Raw genomic sequence first — 14,141 nt, 5'->3', positions numbered from 1 at the left:
TCTCCCGAGTCCAAGCAATTCTCCTGTCTCAGCCTCCCGAGTAGCTGGGATTACAGGCACCTGCCATTATGCCTGGCTAATTTTTGTATTTTAGTAGAGACAGGGTTTTACCACATTGGCCAGGCTGGTCTCGAATTCCTGACCTCAGGTGATCTGCCCACCTTGGCCTCCCAGTACTGGGATTACAGGCATCAGCCACCGCAGCACCCAGCCCTATATATATATTTGAGACAAGCTCTCTGTTGCTCAGGCTGGAGTGCAGCAGCATGATCATGACTCACTGTAGCCTAGACCTCCAGGGCTCAAGGGATTCTCCCACCTCAGCCTCCCAAGTAGCTGGGATTACAGGCGTGCACCACCACACCCCAGCTAATTTTTGTTTTGTTTTGGAGACAGAATCTCCATCTGTCACCCAGGCTGGAGTGCAGTGGTGTGATCTCAGCTCAATGCAACCTCCACCTCCTGGGTTCAAGTGAGTCTCATGCCTCAGCCTCCCGAGTAACTGGGACTACAGGCGTGAGCCAGCAGGCCCCGATAAATTTTGTATTTTTTTTTTGTTTTAAGACAGAGTCTCACTCTGTCACACTCAGGCTGGAGTGCAGTGGCATGCTGCCTCCTGGGTTCAAGCGATTCTCCTGCCTCAGCCTCCAGAGTAGCTGGGATTACAGGCGCCTGCCACCAGGCCTGGCTAACTTTTTTTTTTTTTTTGAGATAGAGTCTCACTCTGTCACCCAAGCGGGAGTGCAATGGCGCAATATTGGCTCACTACAACCTCCACCTTCCAGGTTCAAGTGATTCTCCTGCCTCAGCCTCCTGAGTAGCTGGGATTACAGGTGGGTGCCACCACACCAGGCTAATTTTTGTATTATTAGTAGAGATGGGGTTTCACCATGTTGGTCAGGCTGGTTTCGAACTCCTGGCCTCAGGTGATCCGCCTGCCTCCCAAAGTGCTGGGATTACAGGTGTGAGCCACTGACTGGCCCAATTTTTGTATTTTTTTTCAGTAGAGAAGGGGGTTTTACTGTGTTTCCCAGGCTGGTCTCAAACTCCTGGACTCAATGATCTGCCTGTCTCAGCCTCCCAAAGTGCTGGGATTACAGGCATGAGCCACCACTGCACGGCCCCAAAATTTATTTATTTTATTATTATTATTATTATTTTAGACAGAGTCTCCTTCTGTTGCCAGACTGGAATGTAGCGTCGCGATCTCAGCTTACTGCAACCTCCCTCTCCTGGGTTCAAGTGATTCTTGAATCGCTTTTTTTGAGACTCTGTCTCAAAAAAAATATATATATATATGAATTTTGGGCCAGGCACAGTGGCTCACACCTGTAATCCCAGAACTTTGGAAGGGCCGAGGTGGATGGATCACAAGGTCAGGAGTTCAAGGCCAGCCTGGCCAATATGGTGAAACCCTGTCTCTACTAAAAAATACAAAAATTAGCTGGACATGGTGGCACGAGCCTATAATCCAGGCTACTCTGGAGGCTGGGGCAGGAGAATCGCTTGAAACCAAAAGGCGGAGGTTGCAGCGAGCAGAGATTGCGTCACTGCACTCCAGCCTGGGCAACAGAGCAAGACTCTGTCTCAAAAAACAAACAAAACAAAACAAAATAAATAACACTGCAAAATTGAATATGCCCTTTGACTCTCTAAATACCTCAGATCCATTAACCTAGGGATTTGTCCTTTCTAGCCCCACCACCATCTCCCCCTGGAAGATTGCTGACCTGTAAGGATAAAGACCAGACACTTGAGCAGACACTTAGGGTCTTCCTGCCCATCCCTATCCCCCACTCGCCCTCAGTCATTTTGGCTACTAGTGTTTCTCCACATCTGAGACTGTCCTGGGTCTCCCTTCAGTGGTCATGAAGGACAAAGTTGGAGAAGTTGGCGCTCATGGGTCTGATGAGGGATTGGGTGGGATCCCTCTAACAGCATATGGAGGGGGATGAAATGGGCATGAGACCAAAGGCCAGGGGAGCAGCAAGGAGCTGTGGCAATCATCCTGACAAGAGAGACTGTGGCCCAGGCCAGGGTGTGAGGGGAAGATAGAGCCAAGGGGATAGATATCAGAGCTATTTGGGAGATAAAATTGACAGGAATCAGGTACTCAGCAAATATTTGTTGACTTTCCTGGCTACTCTTTCTAAAGTAGACTCTTCGTTTGCTCTTCTGTTTATTCTTCCTCCAGAGCACTTTTCACAGCCTGCAATTACCTTGTTTATCTGCTTGCCTATTGTCTGTTTCCATCAAGCAGAATGTAAACTAAATGAGGGCTGCAAGCTTGATTAGTTTTATTTGAGATAGTGTCCAGCACTTAGCAGATGCTCTCAATAAATCTTTTGAGGAATGGCATGGTAATTGATTGGCTGGTGCAGAGAGAGAGCAGAGAGGTGAGAGACAAGGCCAGGAGACCTGTGGTCTTGGGCCTCTGTCTCGGGCATTGCGCAGGGGTCTAGGGATCCACATGGTCCAGAGACTAGCTGCCCAATTGCCCGTGTCTAGCATTTGAGAAAATTCAATTCCCGGCCAGGCGCGGTGGCTCACGCCTGTAATTCCAACAATGGGAGGCTGAAGTGGGCAGATCACCTGAGGCTGGGAGTTCCAGATCAGTGTGACCAACGTGGAGAAACCCTGTCTCTACTTAAAAAAAAAAAAAAAAAAATACAAAATTAGCCGGGTGTGATGGCGCACGCCTGTAATCCCAGCTGCTCCGGAGGCTGAGGCAGGAGAATCACTTGAACTTGGGAGGCAGAGTTTGGGGTGAGTCAAGATCGCGCCATTGCACTCCAGCCTGGGCAAAAAGAGCGAAATTCCGTCTCAAAAAAACAAAAAAAAAAGGGCGGGCGCGGTGGCGCACGCCTGTAAACCCAGCACTTTGGGAGGCCGAGGCGGGCGGATCACGAGGTCAGGAGATCAAGACCATTCTGGCGAACACGTGAAACCCTATCTCTACTAAAAATAACAAAAAAATTAGCCGGGCGTGGTGGCGGGCGCCTGTAGTCCCAGCTTCTAGGGAGGCTGAGCCAGGAGAATGGCGTGAATCTGCGAGGCGGCAGAGCTTGCAGTGAGCGGAGATTGCGCCACTGCACTCCAGCCTGGGCGACACAGTGAGACTCCGTCTCAAAAAATACATAAATAAATAAAAATAAAAAAGAAAATCCAATTCCCATTCACTTTCTGGCCTTCTGGCTGCTGACCCAGGCCCTGAAAATACCCAGGTATTTTCAGAGGAAGGGAATTGGGGACCCCGCAGGAACCCGAAATCTGCCCCTCAAGAGTGTAGAAGTGGGTAGCGGAAGATGTGGCCTGGAGCATGGTAAAAGCCTTGAAATTCCAGTCTCTGCTTGACTCCTAAACCTGGCAAGGCAGCCCTCAGGCCAGGCAAGCCAGGCGCGAGACTGTGCCTTCCTTCCAGGCCCTAACGAGGGCAGCACTGGGCCAGGCCCCGAGCGAGGGCGAGCGACACAGGCTGTCCGGCACACTGAAAGGGGAGTGTCGGGTGACACGCCCGGGGAAAAGCGAGCGCCGCCCCCTGCCTCTCCGCTGCTGGCTGGAACGCTGATCTATATAGTTGCTGGGGGGACGCCCCCAGATGCCCGGGCCCCATTCGGACTTCAGCACACGCCCCGAAGGATGGGGAAAGAAAGAGGCCCCCAATGAGCGGGACTCGCAGTGGCCAAGGAGGGGTGAGAAGCGGACAGGAGATCAGCTGGCCCCGGCGGCCTGGTCGCACCTGCATTGTGACTAGCTGCCGGGCTGCGCCCCGGGGCGCAGCCAGGAGGCGGGGCCTGGCAGTGCGTTGGGTGGGGGAGGAGCTTCTGGGTGATGTAAGGCCGGGAATGGGAGGGGCCTCTCCTCGACTCGCTGCCAGGAAGGGGGCGGGACTCTTGGTGACGAGACGCCGGGGAGGGGGCAGGCGTTCATTGATAAAAACGCTGGGCTCCCCCGGGCGCGAGCGCAGCGTAGCAAATACAGGCAGCGCCACGCGCGGCCGGGGCCGGGCGGAACCGAGAAGAAGCCGGGCCCGCCCTGCGACGCGCCGACCGCATGGAGCCCGCCACCAGTTTCCCGTCCCCGCGCCCCTTCCAGCGTGCGGCCGCCGAGCCCGCTCCCCCGGCCGGGCCCGGGCCGCCTCCGAGTGCCTTGCCCGGACCTGAGCTGGAGATGCTGGCCGGGCTACCAACGTCAGACCCCGGGCGCCTCATCACGGACCCGCGCAGCGGCCGCACCTACTTCAAAGGCCGCTTGTTGGGCAAGGTGGGCCGGGGGACGTTCGCGGGGTGGTGATGGTGGAGGTGGGGGTCTCGGCTGGCCTCATTTCTGGCAGCAAGCCGGGCGTGGGCACTTGACCCCCAACGCGGGGACGCCGGCGGGCCAGACTCGGCCCCCCTGGAACACCCAGCCTGACGCCCCCTCTTCACAGGGGGGCTTCGCCCGCTGCTACGAGGCCACTGACACAGAGACTGGCAGCGCCTATGCTGTCAAAGTCATCCCGCAGAGCCGCGTCGCCAAGCCGCATCAGCGCGAGAAGGTAGGTCCAGGCTCAGCGGGCGAGGGGTGGGGTGGGGACGGTGGCATGGGAACCATGGAAGGATGACGACCCCGCGCCCTCATCGCAGATCCTAAATGAGATTGAGCTGCACCGAGACCTGCAACACCGCCACATCGTGCGTTTTTCGCACCACTTTGAGGACGCTGACAACATCTACATTTTCCTGGAGCTCTGCAGTCGAAAGGTGAAAGATGGTGATATCCGCAGGGATGAGGGTGAGGGAGAGAAGAGAGTCTTAAGACCCAAAGCTCGGGCCCTGTTTCTTCCTCAGGGAGCACAGATGGAGGGGGAGGGGGAGGGAGGGCTCACCAGGGGCTGAGGCAGTGGCTCTTTGCAGTCCCTGGCCCACATCTGGAAGGCCCGGCACACCCTGTTGGAGCCAGAAGTGCGCTACTACCTGCGGCAGATCCTTTCCGGCCTCAAGTACTTGCACCAGCGCGGCATCTTGCACCGGGACCTCAAGTTGGGTGAGACTCCTGAGCCTGGAGGATGGGAGGTTGGGGAGGGAGGGAGGAAGGAAGGAAAGAATCTGACACACCTCTCTTTCCCCATCTAGGAAATTTTTTCATCACTGAGAACATGGAACTGAAGGTGGGGGATTTTGGGCTGGCAGCCCGGTTGGAGCCTCCGGAGCAGAGGAAGAAGTGAGTTTTGAGGAAAGGAGCCTGTGTGCGATACAGATGACATGCGTGACAGACAGTGCATATGTATGTGGGAGGCAAGGTGACTGCTTGATGTGTGCATGAGATAAATGGGAAGGGATGAGGGGCTGTTTATGCATGTGTGAAGGTGGAGGTGGCAGCCTGTGTTACCAGGACCAGTGGAGAGGGGTAGGATCCTATAGGTGTGTGACACAGATAGGGTAGGTGACCCTGAGTCCCTGAGACAGATGGGGGTGTACAGATTCTTGGAGTCATACGACTTACCCTTCGTGTGGATGGGGGAAGGTTACAGGCAGCGTGTGTGTGTGTGAGAGACAGACTGAGAGTGTGGGAATGGTAGGATATGACACTGGGTGTAAGAAGACCCTACTGTGGCCATCGTACTTTGTGTGTGTGACACAGACAGCATATGTGGCAGATAAGTGTTTATGGGGGTTGTGACAGCTGGTGTTGGTGTGTGTGTGGCACAAACCATGGGAGGTGACAGCCTGACGACTGTCTGACAGACAGGAGTGCAGGAAGGGGGAAGGGATCAGCTGTGGACTCTCTGTGTTGACCCTGGAGGAGGGGACTGGGCTGGGGGTCAGGCCCTCCCCCTGTCATGAAGAGCAGCTGAGCAGCTGGGCCAGGCGGGTGGGCGGGGACTCAGCTGCCATCCCTGGCATCCATTGTCCCAGGACAAGCAGGAGTTCTCTGGCCTTTGGTGACAGGCAGCTGCTTTGTCTGGACTCACAGCGGGGGAGGGGGGGGGGGGGCTGCTGGGCTGAGTCTCAGCCTTTTCTCCTCCTCCCCACCCTCTTTCAGGACCATCTGTGGCACCCCCAACTATGTGGCTCCAGAAGTGCTACTGAGACAGGGCCACGGGCCCGAGGCGGATGTGTGGTCACTGGGCTGTGTCATGTGAGTCGCAGGGTCCAGGTTTGGCAGCAGACAGGTGGTGGGTGTATGGGTGGGGTATCCCCTCCACTTTACTCCTGACCCCTTGGCCCTGCCCTGTAGGTACACGCTGCTCTGCGGGAGCCCTCCCTTTGAGACAGCTGACCTGAAGGAGACGTACCGCTGCATCAAGCAGGTTCACTACACGCTGCCTGCCAGCCTCTCACTGCCTGCTCGGCAGCTCCTGGCTGCCATCCTTCGGGCCTCCCCCCGAGACCGCCCCTCTATTGACCAGATCCTGCGCCATGACTTCTTTACCAAGGTCTGTGGCTCCCCAGACCTCTAAATCCATCTGCATATTCCCAGGGATTGAAAGGGTGCAGGTGACAGCGCCCCTGGAGCCTCTCTTCTCTGTTCACACGGCTCCCCTCCCTAGGGCTACACCCCCGATCGACTCCCTATCAGCAGCTGCGTGACAGTCCCAGACCTGACACCCCCCAACCCGGCTAGGAGTCTGTTTGCCAAAGTTACCAAGAGCCTCTTTGGCAGAAAGAAGAACAAGAGTGAGTCTGGGGTGTCAGTGAGTTGAGGGGGCAGAGCAGCAGAGCAGCTTGTCACATTTGTCTCGGGTGTGTGAGTGTGGGCGCCTGGCAACTCCTGGGGAGAGCATGTGCAGTACAGGCACCTGGGGAGGCCAATCTCTGTGTCATCCCTGTGGGAAGTGGAGGGGCTGGGCAGGATACTGAGGACGGTATCATCCTTCACCCCCAGGTAAGAATCATGCCCAGGAGAGGGACGAAGTCTCCTGTTTGGTAAGCGGCCTCATGCGCACGTCGGTTGGCCATCAGGATGCCAGGCCAGAGGTGAGGTGCTCACGTGGACACTGTTCCCCTGACTCACCCCCACCCTAGCAGCTGAGGGAAGCCCAGGATAAAAGGCTGCTGAAGCATCCAACCTCGTGGTGGCCTAATTGGCTGTGTGTCACCAGCCTGGCGGGGCTGACCTGGGGTGCCCTGGGAGCCAGGGCAGGGCTGGGCCATGGACTCAAGGGTTTGGATTTTGGGGCCTGTCTCACTCCCTTTCCCTGCCCAACCCTCCAGGCTCCAGCAGCTTCTGCCCCAGCCCCTGTCAGCCTGGTAGAGACAGCACCTGAGGACAGCTCACCCCGTGGGACACTGGCAAGCAGTGGAGATGGTGAGGAGCCAGGGAGGATGAGAGGTGCCAGAGGTTGCTGGAGCTGAGATCAGGGACCAGAGGGAAGGAGTGGGCAGAGGGGCCTGGCCTGGGTCCTGGGGTGCTAATTCCTAAATCTCCGTGCCCTGTCTCCTTCAGGATTTGAAGAAGGTCTGACTGTGGCCACAGTAGTAGAGTCAGCCCTCTGTGCGCTGAGAAACTGTGTGGCCTTCATGCCCCCAGGTAAGGCTGGGGTCTGGTACATGCTGCTGTGGTGGGAGTTCTGTGGCTGGGAGTTCTGCTCCTGGGAGCCAGGAGCAGGTCCTGACTCCCTCCTTTACCATGACAGCGGAACAGAACCCGGCCCCGCTGGCCCAGCCAGAGCCTCTGGTGTGGGTCAGCAAGTGGGTTGACTACTCCAATAAGTTCGGCTTTGGGTATCAACTGTCCAGCCGCCGTGTGGCTGTGCTCTTCAACGATGGCACACATATGGCGCTGTCAGCTAACAGAAAGTAAGTGCTGTTATGGGGTGCCTTGTATTCAGGCCACTAACCCAGCAGTGCCACACTTTCCTGTGTGCTCCTGGGCTCAGGGGTCTGGGTTTTTCAGGGGAGGGGCATTGGTGCAGGGCTCCCTCTGACCTCTGCCTCCCCATTCTAGGACTGTGCACTACAACCCCACCAGCACAAAGCACTTCTCCTTCTCCGTGGGTGCTGTGCCCCGGGCCCTACAGCCTCAGCTGGGTATCCTGCGGTACTTCACCTCCTACATGGAGCAGCACCTCATGAAGGTGTGAGGGCTGGGGCTGTGGTACATTGAAAACTAACCTATCCTGATCTCTCTGATTCCCCCTTGGTGGTGGTGGGGGTGCTCAAAGCTAGAGGATAAGGCATACACGAATGGGGAGGGGGCTGTCTCACGCTGGATCAGTGACCTGCTCCGATCCTGCTCCCAGGGTGGAGATCTGCCCAGTGTGGAGGAGGTAGAGGTACCTGCTCCACCCTTGCTGCTGCAGTGGGTCAAGACGGATCAGGCTCTCCTCATGCTTTTTAGTGATGGCACTGTCCAGGTAAGAGCCTATCCAGGAGTTTCCGGGAAGGTCTGGGAGGCCCAGGGTGCTGGGGAGGAAGCTGGGCCCGCAGCCTAGGTCCTGACCACTGTCATGCTCCTGTGTGCAGGTGAACTTCTACGGGGATCACACCAAGCTGATTCTCAGTGGCTGGGAGCCCCTCCTTGTGACTTTTGTAGCCCGAAATCGTAGTGCTTGTACTTACCTCGCTTCCCACCTTCGGCAGCTGGGCTGCTCTCCAGACCTGCGGCAGCGACTCCGCTATGCTCTGCGCCTGCTCCGGGACCGCAGCCCAGCCTAGGACCCAAGCCCTGAGGCCTGAGGCCTGTGCCTGTAAGGCTCTGGCCCTTGCCTTTGTGGCCCTCCCCCTTCCTTTGGTGCCTCACTGGGGGCTTTGGGCCGAATCCCCCAGGGAATCAGGGACCAGCTTTACTGGAGTTGGGGGCGGCTTGTCTTCGCTGGCTCCTACCCCCTCTCCAAGATAAGCCTGAGCCTTAGCTCCCAGCTAGGGGGCGTTATTTATGGACCACTTTTATTTATTGTCAGACACTTATTTATTGGGATGTGAGCCCCAGGGGGGCCTCCTCCTAGGATAATAAACAATTTTGCAGAATTGGACTCCCCCTCACTCGCAGTAGAGCCCGTGGACCGTGGCCACCGCGAAGAGCGAGGTGTTGGTGTAAGAGACCGAGGCCAGCCCGTCGCGCGCCACGTCCCAGAGCGCGCGGCTGACCACGTGAACGCCCTGGCCCGCGCGCGGCCCCAGCACCACGCTGCACACCAGCTTGTAGCGCGGCAGGCTGAGCTCGCGCAGGCGAACGTGCACCTGCTCGCAGAGCGCCTGCACCAGCCGTGCGGCCTCGGCGCCGGAGTAGCACGCGTCGCGCAGCCCTGCGGACAGTGCCGCCTCCAGGGCACGCTGTGCGCGCGCAGCCTCCCAGCGCTCCCCGGGCACCGGCTCCGTGCGGTAGGAGGGCGCCACCCCACGGACGGGCGCCAGAGGCAACCCTGAGAAGCTGACCCGTGAGCCCAGAGGGGGCACCGGGCCCAGGGATGGCCGCCGACCCCCAGGACCCGCGCCTGGCCCGGCCAGCGAGTTGCGACGGGAGAAGGACGCGGCCAGGCCCAGCATGGAGCCCCGGCGAGAGGCCGGGCCAGGACCTGGACCTGCCGGTCGCGCCTCATCAATGCTGGGCCGGCGGCCTCGGGGCCGCACTGGTGAGGGTTTCGGCCCGTAGTCTTTGGCATTCTCCTCCTCCTGGCGTCCCGGGGGCAGAGGCCTGCTGGCCATGGACCTGCTGGCTAGAGGACCTACCCTCAGGGTGGCCTTCACTGGGCATCTGTCTACCCACCCCAGCCTCTTGCTCAGTGATGTCAAGGGTTTTTACCTTCTACTCCCTTCTTACCTGTGTTTTAGAACAAGTGGATCAGATAGTCCCAGGCTGCCTGGGTTCCTAGGTGCTAAGAAGGTTAAAGGTTGTTAGACACATGAGCAAGGGACAGGAGGCTGCTGGGACTGGGATCCTGGGCTAGTCCCTGCCTGCTGAGTTCCTTCTCTGGGCACTATGGAGGTTAGCCAGGTACGCTCAGAGTCTTAGAGACTGCCATTTCTCCCTGCCACCCTACTTCTCTGGAAGGAGAAGCAGGCCTCTGCCTCAGCCTGGACCATGGAGGCAGTGCCTCCAACACCTAACCAGGAAAGACTGACAGATCACCTCTTTCAACCCCACAGAACCTTCCAGCCCTGGGGGTGTTGAATCGAGTCATCTTCCACCCAGGTCTACTCTAGAGTGGCTGGCACAAAGATCTCCCCTACACCTGGCCCAGGCTGAGGGCAGACGACTTGTGAAGCCCCTTCCACCTTCTGCCTTTGGCCTCTGATCCCACTTCCTCCAGAATCAGTTCTGGGATGGCCGCCCTCTGCTCCCGAAACTCCCTCAGGCACCTGAGTCACCTGCAGGCTTTGGCTTCTGAGTTCTGTCAGGCTCCACAGCCCTGGCCCCACTGGCCTGAAGGGCAAGTGGGAGGGGAAGGACCTGTGTTGTGGAGTTGCCATGGTTGCTGGAGCAAACACTCCTCCCTCCAAGGATCCCTCCCTCCAGTCCGGCTCTGGCTTAACCTGAGAGCCCTGTTACTGTGAGCATGTGCTGAGCGTGGGGTCATCAGGGAGAGCGGCCGACAGGGTCTTGCAGCTCAGAGGCAAACTTCCTAAGCGCAGGCGACAGAGGGGCAGATGTAGAGCGAGGCTGTGGTCAGAAAGGCTTCGTCCTACCCCAGGGCGCTTGAGCCAGGGCCCGTTTTCTCCCCTTGTGGAGACTGGCCATTATGAACAAGTCACAGAGGCCTAGGATAGGGGGAGATCTTGAGGCTGCGGGGGCGGTGGCTCAGGAGTCCAGGGTCTGGACCCACAGGAAGGAACACGTCATGGCTCTGTTGTCTCCCCGTCAGTCAGCCTCGACAAGGACAAACATTTCCGCTCCCGGGCAGAGTTAGGGTGGGGCTTGGATGACTTCCTCAGTTCAGGGCTATGTGCGGGGGGAGGGGAGGTCCATTGGCTCAGCTGGTAGGAACCAGGCCTTACAAAGCGGCAGTGACTCGGCAGTGAACACCGAGTCCAGCCTCGTGACCCTTGCTGACCCAAGTGTCCTGGGGCTTGTCCCCAGCTGGCTACACCTCTTGTGTGCCCTAGTACCTAGATTTCCCCAATGTTGCATTTCAGAGATGGCAGAGGCTGTGACACCTCTGCCAGAGCTGACAACTCATGTGACTCCCCCTCTGACAGGGACAGGGCTGTCCCCTCCCAAACAAGCCAGGTCTGGGCCCTGACCCATCTATGGGGGCGAGGATTTTCCCTGTTGAGTGGGGGATTCCCAGGCCTGGCTAAGCAGATCCTGACCCTGTGTGCCTGTGGAGGAGGGAAGGGTTACGAGGGTAAGGAGTTTGAACTCTGAACCTAGGGCAGGCTCGGCTTCCGGGGGCTAAGACCCTCATACGGCGCTTAATGCCCCTCTAAGGGCTGAAGTTTTCCCTGGGCCTGCCCGGGAGATGGGTGGAGCCTCTTCTCAGGCCAGCTCCAGTTTCCATGGAAACCCACAGGCTTCCCACCCGGCGGCTGCCTGGGCAGACTCCCAGCCAGGGCCTCTTTCGCCGCCGCCAGCCAGCCAGCCTCTTCCCAGGACCATAGGCCACTCCAGCCTCAGCTTCTCCTGGTCCCCTCCCTGTGTCTGTTCCTGTCCCTGAGCCTCTGGCCCCTGATGCCTTCAGTAGCTTGGGCCTCTCCTGCTCCACTCCTAAACTTCAGCTTCTCAGCAAACAGGCCTCCCAAGTCCCTGCTTCTCCCTCTCGGGCCTTGCTAGCCTCACCAGCTCTAGGACCTGGCCAGGCCTCCTAGGCTCCCTCCCCCACCCCCACCCCTTCTCACCCATGGAGCCCCTGGGACTGGTCGTGCATGGGAAAGCTGAACCTTTTTCCGCAGCACTCCGAAGCCTCATCAACAACCCACGATACAGGTGAGGGGTGGGCCCCGCCTGCGGGTTTTCCTTAGCTAGCTCTGAGGGCCCCAGGACTCTAAGGAGGCCCTGGTGAGAAGAGGCTGGGAATTAGAACTTGGCCGTCCTCCCTGGTGAACTCACGCTGTGGGGAAGTCAAATGTGGAACATGGCTACTGGTCACTCAGTGTCTGTGAGACCCTGAGGGCCAGAGGCAAGGCTGGCAGGGTCCTGGGGGCTAGAACCTGGAGCTGCTGTGTGAGCTCAGGCAAAGCCCTTCCTTCTTTGGACTTTGGGCTCCTGGCAGAAGGGAATGATTCTCAGGCCCTGGGATCCTGAGAGATGGTGGGTCATGATTCCCCTCCTCCCTCTACTCACTCAGCTTGGTATTGAGGCTTCCCTGCTCGAAGAAAAGGAACAGATGACCTGTTCTGGGAACTGAGGCTTCACAAGAACAGAGCTCGAGGGATTGAGCCATAGTCCCTGACAGGAAGCCTCGGGAGTGCTGGCTGCTCCCTGCTGGCCAGGATGCCAGTGGTGTCTGAAACCAGGGGTAGAGTTTACAGGAGGCCGGGCTGCTCAGGAGAGCTAGAATGAAGCTCTCTGTCCTCATGGTCTCAGATCTGAGCTCTTCCCCGAAGGATGGTAACTTCCATCACCCTGCTTCTTCGGGGTCACAGTCTGGTCTGGGTAATGTGAACCCCCCAGGCTTTGGACCTGGGACTAAGAGGCTCTAGGAGGCTCCAGCCTCATCTGCCTCCTCTCCCCTGCCTTGTTTAGAGGCCCAGAGCTGGGGCCGGAAGTGATCATGAAGATGGAAACTGTGATCTGGCTCATGATGGTGCATCACTGCTGTGTCTGTTTGCAGTCAGTGCGCACTCTGTGCCCCACGCCCCCACACCCGCCTGTCTGGAGGAGGGCTGAAAAAAGCTGAGTTTGCAGCTGGTGGAGGAGGAGCCAAAAGAAGCTTCCCTTCCCCCAAGACTCAGGCTGGGGAGGAGAGGGGAAGGTGGGATCACCCGTGCTTCTGTTAGTCCAGATGCCCCTCAGTGATCAAGCATAGTCACCTCCTCTGCGACCTGAGGTTTAGGATTATTGTCCCATTTCATGGGTGAGAAACCTGAGATTCAAAGATAGGAAGTCACCAGGTGGAGCTGGGACTAGAACTCAGGGCTTTGGGTCCCAGACCTTCTGCTGGAGGGACCAAGCCCTGTCTCTTACATTCTGGATGGGAAACTAAGACCCAGAGTGGGCAAAGGCACAGCCCAAGTTGCACTCCAGGTGCTGGCCTCCTCTCCGCTGGCTCTCTGCCTCTCTCCCACAGTGATGTTCGCTTCGTGGTCGGTCAAGAACAGCGGGAGGTATTTGCCCATCGGTGCTTGTTGGCCTGTAGATGCAACTTCTTCCAGCGACTTCTGGGCACAGAGCCAGGCCCCGGGGTGCCTAGTCCTGTGGTGCTAAGCACTGTGCCAACTGAGGCCTTCCTGGCAGTGCTGGAGTTCCTATATACCAACAGTGTCAAGCTTCACCGTCACTCTGTGAGCCCGCTGACCAGGGTCCTGGGTGGGAGAGGCGGTGGGTGCCAGAGGCAAGAGTTTGCCCATTACACTGTGGGCATAGGGCAGGGGAAACTCCCTTCCACTCCCCCCACCCCGCCCACTCTACAGGTGCTAGAAGTGCTGACAGCGGCTGTGGAATATGGGCTGGAGGAACTGAGAGAGGTGGGTTTGTGTGCCAGGTCCATGTCTCATTTCCCTTGCTTCTCACCGGCTCACTTCCCGCCCTGCCTCACACACACTGGCCTGGAGAGGAACGTGTGCCCACACAGAGAGAAGTATGTATGTCTCTCCCGTGTAAGGAGGGCATATATGTGTGCCTGTGTGCAAAAGGATCCATGCATGCCTGCCCTGTGTGTGTGTGGCCAAGAGGGAGTGATTATGGCTGGTGCTGTAGATACAAAGATATCAGCCTTGATCCCTGTTCTCCAGAGAGGGAGAGGAGACAGATGCATGAAAACACTTATCTGGGTGGCATAAGAAGTGTGATAGAGGCCGGGCACGGTAGCTCATGCCTGTAATCCCAGCACTTTGGGAGGCTGAAGCGGGTGAATCGCTTGAGCCCAGAAGCCCCAGACCAGCCTGGGCAACATGGTGACACCCCGTCTCTACTAAAGGCACAAAAATCAGCCAGGTGTGGTAGCATACACCTGTAATTCCAGCTACTTGGGAGGCTGAGGCACAAGAATCACTTGAACCTGGGAGACCTGGGAGGCAGAGGTTGCAGTAAGCTGAGATCGCACCACTGCATTCCAGCCT

The 14,141-nt window shown here is 57.9% G+C and overlaps 3 protein-coding genes across 6 annotated transcripts in view; 2 read left to right on the top strand and 1 right to left on the bottom strand.

Annotated features, from left to right (window-relative positions):
• The first annotated feature begins 3,540 nt into the window (after positions 1-3,540).
• Positions 3,541-8,951, top strand: PLK3 (polo like kinase 3). 2 transcript variants are annotated; one of them, XM_023221574.2, is made up of 16 exons: positions 3,541-3,692; positions 4,096-4,263; positions 4,430-4,537; positions 4,626-4,742; positions 4,896-5,025; positions 5,115-5,202; positions 6,025-6,120; positions 6,220-6,418; positions 6,533-6,659; positions 6,868-6,959; positions 7,197-7,290; positions 7,429-7,512; positions 7,619-7,781; positions 7,930-8,059; positions 8,225-8,338; positions 8,448-8,951. In XM_023221574.2, the coding sequence occupies exons 1-16, from the start codon at positions 3,663-3,665 to the stop codon at positions 8,637-8,639; spliced, it is 1,932 nt and encodes a 643-aa protein (XP_023077342.1). In that variant the 5' UTR covers positions 3,541-3,662; the 3' UTR covers positions 8,640-8,951. The 2 variants fall into 2 exon arrangements, with proteins under 2 accessions (XP_023077342.1, XP_023077341.1); XM_023221573.2 differs by lacking the exon at positions 3,541-3,692 and having other exon boundaries at positions 3,730-4,263.
• On the bottom strand, positions 8,874-9,661 carry TCTEX1D4 (Tctex1 domain containing 4). The gene has a single exon (XM_023221577.1). It carries the CDS (start codon positions 9,627-9,629, stop codon positions 8,964-8,966), a length of 666 nt encoding a protein of 221 aa, XP_023077345.1. The 5' UTR covers positions 9,630-9,661; the 3' UTR covers positions 8,874-8,963.
• The window catches only part of BTBD19 (BTB domain containing 19), a 12,654-nt gene continuing 7,643 nt past the window's right edge, over positions 9,131-14,141 (top strand). For 2 of the 3 annotated variants that reach the window (XM_026455733.2, XM_026455732.2), the window contains exons 1-3: positions 9,131-11,847; positions 13,151-13,364; positions 13,494-13,547. In XM_026455733.2, coding sequence (XP_026311518.1) covers positions 11,762-11,847; positions 13,151-13,364; positions 13,494-13,547 — 354 coding nt within the window. In that variant the 5' untranslated portion in view covers positions 9,131-11,761. Of the gene's footprint in view, positions 11,848-13,150; positions 13,548-14,141 lie in introns of all 3 variants that reach the window. The other variant, XM_026455731.2, reaches the window with a different exon arrangement.

Source organism: Piliocolobus tephrosceles, chromosome 1, assembly GCF_002776525.5.
Source record: "Piliocolobus tephrosceles isolate RC106 chromosome 1, ASM277652v3, whole genome shotgun sequence".
Classification (NCBI taxonomy): domain Eukaryota; kingdom Metazoa; phylum Chordata; class Mammalia; order Primates; family Cercopithecidae; genus Piliocolobus; species Piliocolobus tephrosceles.
The sequence above is the reverse complement of the archived record's forward strand: the minus strand, read 5'-3'. Positions and strand labels throughout refer to the sequence as shown.